The sequence below is a fragment of the Oncorhynchus mykiss genome, chromosome 22 (assembly GCF_013265735.2).
Source record: "Oncorhynchus mykiss isolate Arlee chromosome 22, USDA_OmykA_1.1, whole genome shotgun sequence".
NCBI lineage: Eukaryota > Metazoa > Chordata > Actinopteri > Salmoniformes > Salmonidae > Oncorhynchus > Oncorhynchus mykiss.
In genome coordinates this window covers 47,658,324-47,675,840 of record NC_048586.1, presented here as the reverse complement: position 1 = coordinate 47,675,840, position 17,517 = coordinate 47,658,324, and the positions used below count along the sequence as shown (strand labels likewise).

At 40.7% G+C, this 17,517-nt stretch overlaps 1 protein-coding gene across 1 annotated transcript; it reads right to left on the bottom strand.

Moving 5' to 3' along the window:
- Nucleotides 1-3,223: 3,223 nt before the first annotated feature.
- LOC110501958 (tubulin alpha chain) lies at nt 3,224-12,022 on the bottom strand. Its single transcript, XM_036959454.1, has 4 exons — nt 11,899-12,022; nt 4,913-5,135; nt 4,626-4,774; nt 3,224-4,352 (listed from the first exon to the last, which is right to left on the bottom strand). Exons 1-4 carry the CDS (start codon nt 11,899-11,901, stop codon nt 3,375-3,377), a joined length of 1,353 nt encoding a protein of 450 aa, XP_036815349.1. The 5' UTR covers nt 11,902-12,022; the 3' UTR covers nt 3,224-3,374.
- Nucleotides 12,023-17,517: the final 5,495 nt, after the last annotated feature.

The following is a 17,517-nucleotide window of genomic DNA, read 5'->3' as shown; positions in this document are numbered from 1 at the left end:
CTATATCAAGGCCATCAGACTGTTAAACAGCCATCACTAGCAGAGAGAGGCTGCTGCCTACATACAGACTTGAAATCATTGGCCACTTTAATAAATGGAACACTAGTTACTTTAATAATGTTTACATATCTTGCATTACTCATCTCATACTGTATGTAGTGTCTTAGCTCGTATTACTTATTTATATAATAAGAAAGACTCTGAATACAAGAAATTGAACTGGAGCTTCACATTTACTAAAACGAGTTAGTACCAGAATAACATAGAACAACACTGCACATGACCAAGGGTGCTCAATCCTTAAAGGGGACATCAGTAATTTACAGAACATTACACTGTAGAAACCCTGGTCAGATCATTTAAAGTCATCAGTCTGAAGTCAAAGTCGAGTCCCAAGTCTTGAGGATCCAAGGCTAAGTCAAGTCTCAAGTAATTTTATAACAAGTCGAATCTCAAGTCATCAAATTTGACTTGAGTCAGAATTGAATCCAAGTCATGTGACTCTAGTCCACAACTCTGGCATATTACAACACATCCGCCATGTTGACCCTCAACACATGGGCCCCTTAGTAGTGTGTTCTTAGTCCCCTTCTGTACTCCCTGTTCACCCATGACTGTTTGGCCGCGCACTACTCCAACACCATCACAACGTGGTAGGCCTGATCACCAACCACGATGAGTCAGCCTATAGGGCGGAGGTCAGAGACCTGGCATTGTGGTGCAAGGATAACAACCTCTCAACGTCAGCAAGATAAAGGAGCTGATCGTGGACTGTAGGAAACGGAGGGTAGAGCACAAAACCCATTCACATCGACGGGGCTGTACTGGAGCAGGTCAAGATCTTCAAAAATGTGTTCTTTACTGACTTGCCTAGTTAAATAAAGGTTCAATAAAAAAATGAATTAGAGCATCTTGACTGGTTGCATTACCGCCTGGTATGGTAAATGCTCGTCATCTGACCGCAAGGCGCTACAGGGGGTAGTGTGTATGGCCCAGTGCATCACTGGGGCCATGTGTCCTACCATCCAGGATCTCTACACCAGGCGGTGTCAGAGGAAGGCCATAAAAAATTGGCAAAGACTCCAGCCGCCCAAGTCATAAACTGTTCTCTCTGCTAACCGATACACCAAGTCTGGAACCAACAGGACCCTGAACAGCTTCTATCCCCAAGCCATAAGACTGATAAATAGTTAGTTAAATAGTTGACACGAAACATCCGCATCGACCCTTTTTGCAGTAACTTTATGTGACTCGTCACATGCGCTGCTGCTACTGTTATCGATCTGTCACTTTATTCCTAGTTATATGTACATATCTTCCTCAGTTCCCTCGTACCCCTGCACATTGTCTCTGTACTGGTACCCCTTGTATATACCTGGTAAAATAAGAGTTAAATAAAAAATAAAATAATATATAGCTATTATTATTACTACGCGTAATAATATACTATTAGTATTACGTGTTTTACTTTTCTATTATTTCTCTATTTTCTTTCTCTCTGTATTGTTGGGAATGGCAAATAAAATAAATAAATAATAATAATAATATTCACAAATAAAGTATATAAATAATAATAATAATAACAAATAAAGTAAATAATAATAATAATAATAACAAATAAAGTAAATAAATAATAATATTCACAAATAAAGTAAATAAATAATAATAATAATAATAACAAATAAAGTAAATAAATAATAATAATAATAACAAATAAAGTAAATAATAATAATAATAATAACAAATAAAGTAAATAATAATAATAACAAATAAAGTAAATAAATAATAATAATAATAACAAATAAAGTAAATAATAATAATAATAATAACAAATAAAGTAAATAATAATAATAACAAATAAAGTAAATAATAATAATAATAATAACAAATAAAGTAAATAATAATAATAACAAATAAAGTAAATAATAATAATAACAAATAAAGTAAATAATAATAATAACAAATAAAGTAAATAATAATAATAATAATAACAAATAAAGTAAATAATAATAATAACAAATAAAGTAAATAATAATAATAACAAATAAAGTAAATAAATAATAATAATAATAACAAATAAAGTAAATAATAATAATAACAAATAAAGTAAATAATAATAATAACAAATAAAGTAAATAAATAATAATAATAATAACAAATAAAGTAGGCATTTCAGTGTTAGGCTACACCTGTTGTTTATGAAGCGTTTGACTAATACGATTTCGATGCCACACTGCCTGTCGATAACAATCACTCACAGTCATTTAGTGGTCTTTGCTCCCATCTAGTGGCTAGATGAGGAAATGTCTAAAGGACGGCAGAGCTATTGTCTTGTCCTACTCATTTCAGAGGCAATTTATTTTTATTTTTTTAAACAGTAATATAGCCCATCTCAAAAGAACACTTATGGAAATGTGCACAGTAACATCAGAACAAACCTGCCACATTTAATATTGTATTATTATAGTCTTCATCGTCATAGTGACCACGGATAGACAATTTACAGCTATGTAAGTATGAAACATCTGCACAGCTTTTCCACACTCTGGGTGTAATTTTCCACTGTCAGCTCAGAGATACGATCTAGCAACCTTTCGGTAACCAGCCCAACGCTCTAACAACCAGAATACCTAACAAACATATACCAGTCTAGCAGACATAAAGCCTGTTCTAATCTAGCAGACATGAAGCCTGTTCTAATCTAGCAGACATAAAGCCTGTTCTAATCTAGCAGACATAAAGCCTGTTCTAATCTAGCAGACATAAAGCCTGTTCTAATCTAGCAGACATGAAGCCTGTTCTAATCTAGTAGACATAAAGCCTGTTCTAATCTAGCAGACATGAAGCCTGTTCTAATCTAGTAGACATAAAGCCTGTTCTAATCTAGCAGACATAAAGCCTGTTCTAATCTAGCAGACATAAAGCCTGTTCTAATCTAGCAGACATAAAGCCTGTTCTAATCTAGCAGACATAAAGCCTGTTCTAATCTAGCAGACATAAAGCCTGTTCTAATCTAGCAGACATAAAGCCTGTTCTAATCTAGCAGACATAAAGCCTGTTCTAGTCTAGCAGACATAAAGCCTGTTCTAGTCTAGCAGACACTACCATTAAAAACCCTTATTTGAAGCTCCAGCCTTATAAAAGCTTGATATAATACAAGCTGCTTATTTGAAAGTCAATCATAGACCATCTTCGAGTCTAAAAACAACCACATACAGTTGAGTTAGTTTACAATGCGTTTATTGAGAATACACACAACATGACTAGTAACAGAGACTGTTAACACTGCAGTGGGGAATGTGTTGCTGTCATGTTAAGTGTAGGACTCCAACAGTCAGTGTTGGAATGTAAGGTGGCAAAGCATGTTTAGCCTTTTAATATTCCTCTCCCTCCTCATCCTCTTCTCCCACGCTGTCAGTGCCCACCTCTTCATAATCCTTCTCCAGGGCTGCCATGTCTTCTCTGGCCTCAGAGAACTCTCCCTCCTCCATGCCCTCACCAACGTACCAGTGCACGAAGGCTCTCTTGGCATACATCAGGTCAAACTTGTGGTCCAGACGGGCCCAGGCCTCAGCGATGGCTGTGGTGTTACTCAGCATGCACACAGCCCTCTGGACCTTGGCCAGGTCTCCTCCAGGAACCACCGTAGGGGGCTGGTAGTTGATACCCACCTTGAAGCCAGTGGGACACCAGTCCACAAACTGGATACTCCTCTTGGTTTTGATGGCAGCGATGGCAGAGTTGACATCTTTGGGAACAACGTCACCACGGTACAGGAGACAGCAGGCCATGTATTTGCCGTGACGAGGGTCACACTTCACCATCTGATTGGCCGGCTCAAAGCAGGCGTTGGTGATGTCAGCGACTGACAGCTGCTCGTGATAGGCCTTCTCAGCGGAGATGACAGGGGCATAGGTGGCCAGAGGGAAGTGGATACGGGGGTAGGGCACCAAGTTGGTCTGGAACTCTGTCAGATCAACATTCAGGGCTCCATCGAAACGCAGGGAGGCAGTGATGGAGGAGACGATCTGACCAATGAGCCTGTTGAGGTTGGTGTATGAGGGACGCTCAATGTCAAGGTTCCTACGGCAGATGTCATAGATGGCCTCATTGTCCACCATGAAGGCACAGTCAGAGTGCTCCAGGGTGGTGTGAGTGGTCAGGATGGAGTTGTAGGGCTCCACCACAGCCGTGGACACCTGGGGAGCTGGGTAAACTGCAAACTCAAGCTTAGACTTCTTTCCGTAGTCGACAGACAGACGTTCCATCAGCAGGGAGGTGAAACCAGAACCGGTGCCTCCTCCGAAGCTGTGGAAGATGAGGAACCCCTGGAGACCTGTACACTGGTCAGCCTGAATGGAGAAATGGTACAATAACATTGTTAGATGTTATCTTATGTTATAGCAGTAAGAAGATAATGGAGAACCTGTTTCCATGTTCTACCTAGAATCATAAAGGGTTCTTCGGCTTGTCCCTGTAAGATAACCCTTTATGGTTCCAGGTAGAACTTTTTGACTATTTTAAAATGCTTTCTTCCATAGAGAAGGTTTCTGAAGAACGTTCTAGAATGAAAAAGGTTCTGTGTAGAACCCTAGTTAGAGGCCTGTTTCAGAATGACGACTCACCAGTTTGCGTGTCCTGTCCAGCACAATGTCAATGATCTCCTTGCCAATGGTGTAGTGACCGCGGGCGTAGTTGTTGGCAGCATCTTCTTTACCAGTGATCAGCTGCTCAGGGTGGAACAACTGACGATAGATACCTGTCCTCACCTCATCTGAAAGACAAAGGTAGATTTAGAATATCCTAATAGTTTGAATATGAGGAATATCTTGGGACAGAATATCAAATCATTCAAAGTTTGTAAACCATAATCCAAAAGGAAATCTCCAGGATTTCAGGAGTCTCATCTTACCGATGACAGTGGGCTCCAGATCTACGAAGATGGCTCGGGGGACATGCTTTCCGGCTCCGGTCTCACTGAAGAAGGTGTTGAAGGAGTCGTCTCCACCTCCACAGGTCTTGTCACTGGGCATCTGTCCGTCCGGCTGGATCCCATGTTCCAGGCAGTACAGCTCCCAACAGGCGTTACCCATCTGGACTCCGGCTTGGCCCACATGCATGGAAATACACTCACGCTGAAAGAGAGAGGGCTCAAGGTTTAATGTCACACGCACACGTTCAGTGAAATGTCTTTCTCGCTAGCTCTAACTCCAACAATGCAGTCATCAGTAACAATGACAAGGTAGAAGAAAAACAAGTGATACATTAAGAGATCAACTACAGGGAAATGTCAATTAAATAATGTCTTTACACGTTAAATGACACCCTGAAGTTGATATACAATGGAGTGGAGGGATGAACATGAAGGTTAAAAGTAATTTCAGACAGTTTAAATTGCATTGTAATGTATTGTAGTGTATTGTCGTGTATTGTAGTGTATTGTAGTGTATTGTCGTGTATTGTAGTGTATTGTAGTGTATTGTCGTGTATTGTCGTGTATTGTAGTGTATTGTAGTGTATTGTAATGTATTGTATTGTATTGTATTGTAATGTATTGCAGTGTATTGTAATGTATTGTAATGTATTGTAGTGTATTGTAGTGTATTGTAATGTCATGTATTGTAATGTATTGTAGTGTTTTGGAATGTAGTGTATTGTAGTGTATTGTAGTGTATGTTAGTGTATTGTAGTGTATTGTAATGTATTGCAGTGTATTGTAATGTATTGTAATGTATTGTAGTGTGTTGTAGTGTTTTGGAATGTAATGTATTGTAGTGTATTGTAGTGTATTGTAATGTATTGTAATGTATTTTAGTCTATTGTAGTGTAGTATAATGTATTGTAGTGTATTGTAGTGTATTGTAATGTATTGTAGTGTATTGTAGTGTAATGTATTGTAGTGTATTGTAATGTAATGTAATGTAGTGTATTGTAGTGTATTGTAGTGTATTGTACTGTATTGTAGTGTATTGTATTGTACTGTATTGTACTGTATTGTAGTGTATTGTCGTGTATTGTAGTGTATTGTAGTGTATTGTCGTGTATTGTAGCGTATTGTAGTGTATTGTCGTGTATTGTCGTGTATTGTAGTGTATTGTAGTGTATTGTAATGTATTGTATTGTATTGTATTGTAATGTATTGCAGTGTATTGTAATGTATTGTAATGTATTATAGTGTATTGTAGTGTATTGTAATATAATGCATTGTAATGTATTGTAGTGTATTGTCGTGTATTGTAGTGTATTGTAGTGTATTGTCGTGTATTGTAGTGTATTGTAGTGTATTGTCGTGTATTGTCGTGTATTGTAGTGTATTGTAGTGTATTGTAATGTATTGTATTGTATTGTATTGTAATGTATTGCAGTGTATTGTAATGTATTGTAATGTATTGTAGTGTATTGTAGTGTATTGTAATGTCATGTATTGTAATGTATTGTAGTGTTTTGGAATGTAGTGTATTGTAGTGTATTGTAGTGTATGTTAGTGTATTGTAGTGTATTGTAATGTATTGCAGTGTATTGTAATGTATTGTAATGTATTGTAGTGTGTTGTAGTGTTTTGGAATGTAATGTATTGTAGTGTATTGTAGTGTATTGTAATGTATTGTAATGTATTTTAGTCTATTGTAGTGTAGTATAATGTATTGTAGTGTATTGTAGTGTATTGTAATGTATTGTAGTGTATTGTAGTGTAATGTATTGTAGTGTATTGTAATGTAATGTAATGTAGTGTATTGTAGTGTATTGTAGTGTATTGTACTGTATTGTAGTGTATTGTATTGTACTGTATTGTACTGTATTGTAGTGTATTGTCGTGTATTGTAGTGTATTGTAGTGTATTGTCGTGTATTGTAGCGTATTGTAGTGTATTGTCGTGTATTGTCGTGTATTGTAGTGTATTGTAGTGTATTGTAATGTATTGTATTGTATTGTATTGTAATGTATTGCAGTGTATTGTAATGTATTGTAATGTATTATAGTGTATTGTAGTGTATTGTAATATAATGTATTGTAATGTATTGTAGTGTTTTGGAATGTAGTGTATTGTAGTGTATTGTAGTGTATGTTAGTGTATTGTAGTGTATTGTAATGTATTGCAGTGTATTGTAATGTATTGTAATGTATTGTAGTGTGTTGTAGTGTTTTGGAATGTAATGTATTGTAGTGTATTGTAGTGTATTGTAATGTATTGTAATGTATTTTAGTCTATTGTAGTGTAGTATAATGTATTGTAGTGTATTGTAGTGTATTGTAATGTATTGTAGTGTATTGTAGTGTAATGTATTGTAGTGTATTGTAATGTAATGTAATGTAGTGTATTGTAGTGTATTGTAGTGTATTGTACTGTATTGTAGTGTATTGTATTGTAGTGTATTGTACTGTATTGTAGTGTATTGTACTGTATTGTACTGTATTGTAGTGTATTGTAGTGTATTGTAATGTACTGTATTGTAATGTTTTGTAGTGTATTGTAGTGTATATTAGTGTATTGTAATGTAGTGTATTGTAGTGTATTGTAATGTATTGTAATGTATTGTAGTGTATTGCAATGTAATGTAGTGTATTGTAATGTATTGTAGTGTATTGTAGTGTATTGTAGTGTATTGTACTGTATTGTAGTGTATTGTACTGTATTGTAGTGTATTGTAATGTAGTGTATTGTAGTGTATTTTAATGTAATGTATTGTAATGTATTGTAGTGTATTGTACTGTATTTTAGTGTATATTAGTGTATTGTAATGTAGTGTATTGTATGTATTGTAATGTATTGTAGTGTATTGTAGTGTATTGCAATGTAATGTATTGTAGTGTATTGTAATGTATTGTAGTGTATTGTAGTGTATTGTAGTGTATTGTACTGTATTGTAGTGTATTGTAGTGTATTGTAATGTAATGTATTGTAGTGTATTGTAGTGTATTGTAATGGAATGTATTGTAGTATATTGTAGTGTATTGTAATGTAATGGATTGTAGTGTATTGTAATGTATTGTAATGTATTGTAGTGTATTGTAGTGTATTGTAGTGTATTGTAATGTAATGTATTGTGGTGTATTGTAGTGTATTGTATTGTTGTGTATTGTAGTGTATTCTAATGTATTGTAGTGTATTGTAATGTAATGTATTGTAGTGTATTTTAATGTATTGTAGTGTATTGTAATGTATTGTATTGTATTGTAGTGTATTGTAATGTAATGTATTGTAATGTATTGTACTATGTTGTAGTGTATTGTAGTGTATTGTAATGTAATGTATTGTAATGTATTGTACTATGTTGTAGTGTATTGTAGTGTATTGTAATGTATTGTAGTGTATTGTATTGTAGTGTATTGTAATGTAATGTATTGTAGTGTATTGTAGTGTATTATAATGTATTGTAGTGTATTGTAATGTAATGTATTGTAGTGTATTGTAGTGCATTGTAGTGTATTGTAATGTATTGTAGTGTATTGTAATGTATTGTAGTGTAATGTAGTGTATTGTAATGTAATGTATTGTAGTGTATTGTAGTGTATTGTAGTGTATTGTAATGTATTGTAATGTATTGTAGTGTATTGTAGTGTATTGTACTGTATTGTAGTGTATTGTACTGTATTGTACTGTATTGTAGTGTATTGTAGTGTATTGTAATGTAATGTATTGTAGTGTATTGTAGTGTATTGTAGTGTATTGTACTGTATTGTAGTGTATTGTAGTGTATTTTAATGTAATGTATTGTAATGTATTGTAGTGTATTGTACTGTATTTTAGTGTATATTAGTGTATTGTAATGTAGTGTATTGTATGTATTGTAATGTATTGTAATGTATTGTAGTGTATTGTAGTGTATTGCAATGTAATGTATTGTAGTGTATTGTAATGTATTGTAGTGTATTGTAGTGTATTGTACTGTATTGTAGTGTATTGTAGTGTATTGTAATGTAATGTATTGTAGTGTATTGTAGTGTATTGTAATGGAATGTATTGTAGTATATTGTAGTGTATTGTATTGTAGTGTATTGTAGTGTATTGTAATGTATTGTAATGTAATGTATTGTGGTGTATTGTAGTGTATTGTAGTGTATTGTAGTGTATTGTATTGTTGTGTATTGTAGTGTATTGTAATGTATTGTAGTGTATTGTAATGTAATGTATTGTAGTGTATTGTAATGTAATGTATTGTAGTGTATTGTAGTGTATTATAATGTATTGTAGTGTATTTTAGTGTATTGTAGTGTATTATAATGTATTGTAGTGTATTGTAGTGTATTGTAGTGTATTGTAGTGTATTATAATGTATTGTAGTGTATTGTACTATGTTGTAGTGTATTGTAGTGTATTGTAATGTATTGTAGTGTATTGTATTGTAATGTATTGTAATGTAATGTATTGTAGTGTATTGTAGTGCATTGTAGTGTATTGTAGTGTATTGTAGTGTATTGTAGTGTATTGTAGTGTATTGTATTGTATTGTAGTGTATTTTAATGTATTGTAGTGTATTGTAATGTATTGTAGTGTATTGTATTGTAGTGTATTGTAATGTAATGTATTGTAATGTATTGTACTATGTTGTAGTGTATTGTAGTGTATTGTAATGTATTGTAGTGTATTGTATTGTAGTGTATTGTAGTGTAATGCAGAATCAATCATAAATCTATTACTATAAGATCACTGTGATTAAGTGAAAGTAAAATCAGATTTTTTTTTTAAATACATGAGGGAAATTGTCAACCCGATTTAGCAAAATGACATTTAAGCAAAGTCATTGGCTACGCTAGGCTATCCTGGATGTATTCGGCTGAATAGTGTGACCACTATCTTGAGTGTATGATACTAATACTGCACGTCATCTTGCAAATTCTTTATCTGCCATTTGACGACAGATCGTTATTTATGACCCTGTATCTTTAAGAGCAGAGGACCAGAGAGGAAAAGGTCTTGTTCCTGTGGGCCACCCCTCCTCCTCTCCCCTTCTCCCCCCTCCTCCTCTCCCCTTCTCCCCCCTCCTCCTCTCTCCTTCTCCCCCTCCTCCTCTCCCCTTCTCACCCCTCCTCCTCTCCCCTTCTCACCCCTCCTCCTCTCCCCTTCTCACCCTCCTCCTCTCCCCTTCTCCCCCCTCCTCCTCTCCCCTTCTCCCCCCTCCTCCTCTCTCCTTCTCCCCCTCCTCCTCTCCCCTTCTCACCCCTCCTCCTCTCCCCTTCTCACCCCTCCTCCTCTCCCCTTCTCACCCTCCTCCTCTCCCCTTCTCACCCTCCTCCTCTCCCCTTCTCACCCCTCCTCCTCTCCCCTTCTCCCCCTCCTCCTCTCCCCTTCTCCCCCTCCTCCTCTCCCCTTCTCCCCCTCCTCCTCTCCCCTTCTCCCCCTCCTCCTCTCCCCTTCTCACCCTCCTCCTCTCTCCTTCTCCCCCTCCTCCTCTCCCCTTCTCACCCTCCTCCTCTCTCCTTCTCCCCCTCCTCCTCTCCCCTTCCCCACCTCCTCCTCTCCCCTTCTCACCCTCCTCCTCTCTCCTTCTCCCCCTCCTCCTCTCCCCTTCTCACCCTCCTCCTCTCTCCTTCTCCCCCTCCTCCTCTCCCCTTCCCCACCTCCTCCTCTCCCCTTCTCACCCTCCTCCTCTCCCCTTCTCACCCTCCTCCTCTCCCCTTCTCACCCCTCCTCCTCTCCCCTTCTCCCCCTCCTCCTCTCCCCTTCTCCCCCTCCTCCTCTCCCCTTCTCCCCCTCCTCCTCTCCCCTTCTCCCCCTCCTCCTCTCCCCTTCTCACCCTCCTCCTCTCTCCTTCTCCCCCTCCTCCTCTCCCCTTCTCACCCTCCTCCTCTCTCCTTCTCCCCCTCCTCCTCTCCCCTTCCCCACCTCCTCCTCTCCCCTTCTCACCCTCCTCCTCTCTCCTTCTCACCCTCCTCCTCTCTCCTTCTCCCCCTCCTCCTCTCTCCTCACCCCTTCTCCCCCCTCCTCCTCTCCCCTTCTCCCCCCTCCTCCTCTCCCATTCTACCCCCTCCCCCTCTCTCCTCACCCCTTCTCCCCCCTCCTCCTCTCCCCCCTCCCCCCCTCCTCCTCTCCCCTTCTCCCCCTCTCTCCTCACCCCAATCACCCCCTCCTCTCCCCTTCTCACCCCTCCTCCCTTCTTCCCCCTCCTGCTCTCTCCTCACCCCTCCTCGTCTCTCCTACCCCCTCCTGCTCTCTCCTCCCCCCTCCTCCTCTCTCCACCCCTGGACCCTCTATCCCGCCCTCCTCCTCTCTCCTCATCCCTCCTCCTCTCTCCTCTTTTTTCCCCTCCCTCTTTTTCTCTTTCCTCCCCCACCCCCAGTCCAGCTGCACACTCATTGCAGTGTAACAGCGTAAGATATCTCTCACACATACCCTAAAATCTGTAGAGAAAATGGCTAACATCACAGATCGCTCCTCCCTGTTCTCCTTTGTGCTCAATCATTCCATCCTCCTCTCAGAATGGCAGAAATGATTGTTTTTTAAATCACAGAACATCCAAATGATCAGTAATTCATGTTGTTTTTTTTCCCGGAAGCTAAGAGGTTTTCTATTTACACAGTGGATAGTTCATTACCAAGTAGAACAATGACTAAATAGATAGACATTAGAACACTGAAATCTGACCCACATTTGATGCATGGCTATAGATGATTCTGTCACGAGAATATTTGTTTACCAAAATGATACAATATAAATATTTAAACCAGTATAAACAGTGTATATATAACATCTAAAAGGGAAAATGCAGAGAATCACATGGTATTTTTGTAACAGAATAATCACCATCATTCACATTATTTTCCTCCAAATCCGTCCTTTACAATCATCAGCCTTATCTAAGCCCATCATTGAATATGAACGCCATGTGAAAGAAAGAATGAGAGAACGAATTAAGAAAAAGGGGGATTTTATCATCTACGTCAGCAGTCAGTACTCACCATTTTGTCTGGTTTTCTTTTTCTTCACAGGCTGACGTTTAGGATTCAGAAGAGAAGGCAGAACTGCAGCAGGAAGGAAGGGGTGGGAGTTTTATATGCTGTGGGGGGGGGGGGGGGGGGGGGGGGGGCAGACAGCCCCAGCAGGAAGCTACAGCAGAGTCTGGTTGGTGGTGGAAGAGAACAGGGAAGTCCCTCCTTCTTTTAACAGACAAAGGCTGATGAGAGCTGACTCTCTATAAAGAATTATAGGTATAGAGAGCAGTAACAATGGCGTATTTTTGTAGACACTAACTCCTCCATGGCTTATTGGTCAAAGCCTATAGGTTTAGGGGTTTTGACGGGGGTTGTTTTTTTTTTTTGGGGGGGGGATAAACGTTGAACATAAGGTCTGTGGTAAAACAAAGGCTAAAGAGATCTGATACATTGTGTTTCTATGAGATAATCTCCATCGGCTAATGTTACTTTTTTTGTGAATTTTGAAGCGTTTTTGTCATCAAAACAAGCACATAGATGTTATAATAATGTTAATGTTAACAGACTGATATTATCTCATAGAAACAAAGCATATCAGATCATCTAAGCCTGTGTTTCACCGCAAACCTTATATTCGGCATTTAGTCCAAAACCCCATTCATTTCCCCATTCATTTCTCCATTCATTTCCCCATTCATTTCTCCATTCATTTCCCCATTCATTTCCCCATTCATTTCCCCATTCTTTTCCCCATAGCGAAGGTACTACATCGGGTGTGGTCCTTTCCCCATTCATTTCTCCATTCATTTCCCCATTCATTTCCCCATTCATTTCCCCATTCTTTTCCCCATAGCGAAGGTACTACATCGGGTGTGGTCCTTTCCCCATTCATTTCTCCATTCATTTCCCCATAGCGAAGGTACTACATCGGGTGTGGTCCTTTCCCCATTCACATAGAGGAGGTACTGGTCTGTGAGGCGTTTGACACATCCCACCTGTCAGATACTCCTCACTGTTTAATTGACTGATTCAACACAAGATCCAAGATGGCATAGCAGTCAGACGTCTTTGTCCTGTCGTGTCCCTTGTATATATCATTTTACATATTTTTTCTTAGCATATCTTTTAAAATATTTTGCTAAACCTCAAGATCTAAATACTCTCCTGCAACCCGCCTCACCCAATGTGGCGTGGATCTCCTTTTTTCCCTAAAGTATTTATATTTACTTCGGATCTGGAATCCCTCAACTGAAGCTAGCCAGCTAACTACCAGCTATCAGTCAGCAAGCCATTGCCAGCGGTCATCTCTCGCCATTTCGAACAACGTGACTCTAACCAGAGCATAACGGAGCTATTATTTTTATCCTCGGATTCCTACCGCAAACTGAACATTTTCATCTGGATCTTCACAACTAGCTAACCGCAATCTCGGATGACTACTCCTGGCTAGCGTTTCCTTCCCAGAGCAAGCATCAATTAGCTTGAAGCTAGCCCGGCCAGGGCTCCTGTGCTACCACCGAAGCATACTCCTGGGCTACAATATCAGGACCCCTTCTACAGCCGGTACGGGGCATGGAACCCCGCAGATCCCCTACGACTGGAATACCGACATAATCTGCCCGAGGACTCCAACATGCCCCTCAGACGGGAAGTCCGCTGAAGGCCCATTCTGCTAACCAGCTAGGCCTGCTAGCTACCTAGAGCTACTTAGATCCCTACTAATTCCACGACTGGTCTATCGACGTCACCGCAAGAAGAGGCAAAAACAGACTTACCCACATTGCGACGTCCCCCAAAGGCTAACTTTCTAGCCTCGGCTATCTGCTCGCTTGCCTGCCCGGTCTGCTAACTGCTAGCCCCTGCTAGTCCCTGCTAACTGCTTGCTTGCTAACCCGGTCTGCTAACTACTAGCCCCTGCTAACTGCTTGCTTGCTAACCCGGCCTGCTAACTGCTAGCTTGCCTGCCCGGTCTGTAACTGCTAGCCCCTGCTAACTGCTAGCTTGTTAGCATCGGCCTGCTAACTGTCTGAATCGCCGTGTCCCCAGCCAGCCCAACCACTCACTGGACCCATATGTTCACTTGACTATGCATGCCTCTCTCTAATATCAATATGCCTCGTCCATTACTGTCCTGGTTAGTGATTACTGTCTTATTTCTCTGTAGAGCCTCTAGCCCTGCTCAATATGCATTAACCAACCATGTTGTTCCACCTGCTACATATGCGATGACATCACCTGGTTTAAACATCTCTAGAGACTATATCTCTCTCATCATTACTCAATGCCTAGGTTTACTTCCAATGTATTCACATCCTACCTTACCTTTGTCTGTACACTATGCCTTGAATCTATGCTATTGTGCCCAGAAACCTGCTCCTTTTATTCTGTTCCGAACGTGCTAGACGGCCAGTTCTTATAGCCTTTAGCCGTACCTTTATCCTACTCCTCTTCTGCTCCTCTGGTGATGAAGAGGTTAATCCAGGCCCTGCAGTGCCTAGCTCCACTCCCACCCCCCAGGTGCTCTCATTTGGACATCCATACCTGGATCTCACAGCTAGCTAGCTGCTATCCGTGTGACTATCGGCTTTCGTCGATTCCGGAGCTAACATCAATTGTTCCGGAGCTAGCCAGCTGAAGAGTTCCATCAATCACTCCTGGGCTGCAGTCACCTATCCGGACCCGTTTTGCTGCCTACGCGGAGCCCCACCGGGCCTTCACAGCTGGACTGCCGACGTTGTCTACCCGAGGGAGTTGTCCGGCTGGCTCCTCCGGCGCGACGTTGCCTGGGCGCCCATCTGCGGCCTGCTAGCCGTTGGCTATCTTATCGGCTGCTATCTGAATAGACAATCGGACAATTTTTATTTTATTTTTAATAATTTATTTTTATTCTTGGGCCTCTATAACTATATCTATTGTTTTTATTTTTGTTGTTGTTGTGTGATTTGGATTAATCCCCTCTACCACACGGAAACCCACTAATCTACTGACGGAACGTAAAAGGTGGCTAATAACAGACCTCCATCCTATGCTAGCTTGCTACCGATTTAGCTGTCTAAATCGCCGTGACCCCCAACCAACCTCTCCACTCACTGGACCCTTTTGATCACTCGACTAAGCATGCCTCTCCTTAATGTCAATATGCCTTGTCCATTGCTGTTCTGGTTAGTGTTTATTGGCTTATTTCACTGTAGAGCCTCTAGTCCTGCTCATTATACCTTATCCAACCTATTAGTTCCACCACCCACACATGCAATGACATCTCCTGGTTTCAATGATGTTTCTAGAGACAATATATCTCTCTTCATCACTCAATACCTAGGTTTACCTCCACTGTATTCACATCCTACCTTACCTTTGTCTGTACATTATACCTTGATGCTATTTTATCGCCCCCAGAAACCTCCTTTTACTCTCTGTTCCAGACATTCTAAACGACCAATTCTTATTGCTTTTAGCCGCACCCTAATTCTACTCCTACTCTGTTCCTCTGGCGATGTAGAGGTGAATCCAGGCCCTGCAGTGCCTAGCTCCACTCCTATTCCCCAGGCGCTCTCTTTTGACGACTTCTGTAACCGTAATAGCCTTGGTTTCATGCATGTTAACATTAGAAGCCTCCTCCCTAAGTTTGTTCTATTCACTGCTTTAGCACACTCTGCCAACCCGGATGTTCTAGCTGTGTCTGAATCCTGGCTTAGGAAGACCACCAAAAATTCAGAAATTTTAATTCCAAACTACAACATTTTCAGACAAGATAGAACTGCCAAAGGGGGCGGTGTTGCAATCTACTGCAAAGATAGCCTGCAGAGTTCTGTCCTACTATCCAGGTCTGTACCCAAACAATTTGAACTTCTACTTTTAAAAATCCACCTCTCTAAAAACAAGTCTCTCACCGTTGCCGCCTGCTATAGACCACCCTCTGCCCCCAGCTGTGCTCTGGACACCATATGTGAACTGATTGCCCCCCATCTATCTTCAGAGCTTGTGCTGCTAGGCGACCTAAACTGGAACATGCTTAACACCCCAGCCATCCTACAATCTAAACTTGATGCCCTCAACCTCACACAACTTATCAATGAACCTACCAGGTACCTCCCCAAAGCCTTAAACACGGGCACCCTCATAGATATCATCCTAACCAACTTGCCCTCTAAATACACCTCTGCTGTTTTCAACCAAGATCTCAGTGATCACTGCCTCATTGCCTGCATCCGTAATGGGTCAGCGGTCAAACGACCTCCACTCATCACTGTCAAACGCTCCCTGAAACACTTCAGCGAGCAGGCCTTTCTAATCGATAGTAGAGGATGCCTGGATATTTTTTAAAAATGCCTTCCTAACCATCTTAAATAAACATGCCCCATTCAAGAAATTTAGAACCAGGAACAGATATAGCCCTTGGTTCTCCCCAGACCTGACTGCCCTTAACCAACACAAAAACATCCTATGGCGTTCTGCATTAGCATCGAACAGCCCCCGTGATATGCAGCTGTTCAGGGAAGCTAGAAACCATTATACACAGGCAGTTAGAAAAGCCAAGGCTAGCTTTTTCAAGCAGAAATATGCTTCCTGCAACACTAACTCAAAAAAGTTCTGGGACACTGTAAAGTCCATGGAGAATAAGAACACCTCCTCCTAGCTGCCCACTGCACTGAAGATAGGAAACACTGTCACCACTGATAAATCCACCATAATTGAGAATTTCAATAAGCATTTTTCTACGGCTGGCCATGCTTTCCACCTGGCTACTCCTACCCCGGTCAACAGCACTGCACCCCCAACAGCAACTCGCCCAAGCCTTCCCCATTTCTCCTTCTCCCAAATCCGTTCAGCTGATGTTCTGAATGAGCTGCAAAATCTGGACCCCTACAAATCAGCCGGGCTAGACAATCTGGACCCTTTCTTTCTAAAATTATCTGCAGAAATTGTTGCCACCCCTATTACTAGCCTGTTCAACCTCTCTTTCGTGTCGTCTGAGATTCCCAAAGATTGGAAAGCAGCTGCGGTCATCCCCCTCTTCAAAGGGGGTGACACTCTTGACCCAAACTGCTACAGACCTATATCTATCCCACCATGCCTTTCTAAGGTCTTCGAAAGCCAAGTCAACAAACAGATTACCGACCATTTCGAATCTCACCATACCTTCTCTGCTATGCAATCTGGTTTCAGAGCTGGTCATGGGTGCACCTCAGCCACGCTCAAGGTCCTAAATGATATCTTAACCGCCATCGATAAGAAACATTACTGTGCAGCCGTATTCATTGATCTGGCCAAGGCTTTCGACTCTGTCAATCACCACATCCTCATCGGCAGACTCGACAGCCTTGGTTTCTCAAATGATTGCCTCGCCTGGTTCACCAACTACTTCTCTGATAGAGTTCAGTGTGTCAAATCGGAGGGTCTGCTGTCCGGACCTCTGGCAGTCTCTATGGGGGTGCCACAGGGTTCAATTCTTGGACCGACTCTCTTCTCTGTATACATTAATGAGGTCGCTCTTGCTGCTGGTGAGTCTCTGATCCACCTCTACGCAGACGACACCATTCTGTATACTTCTGGCCCTTCTTTGGACACTGTGTTAACAACCCTCCAGGCAAGCTTCAATGCTATACAACTCTCCTTCCGTGGCCTCCAATTGCTATTAAATACAAG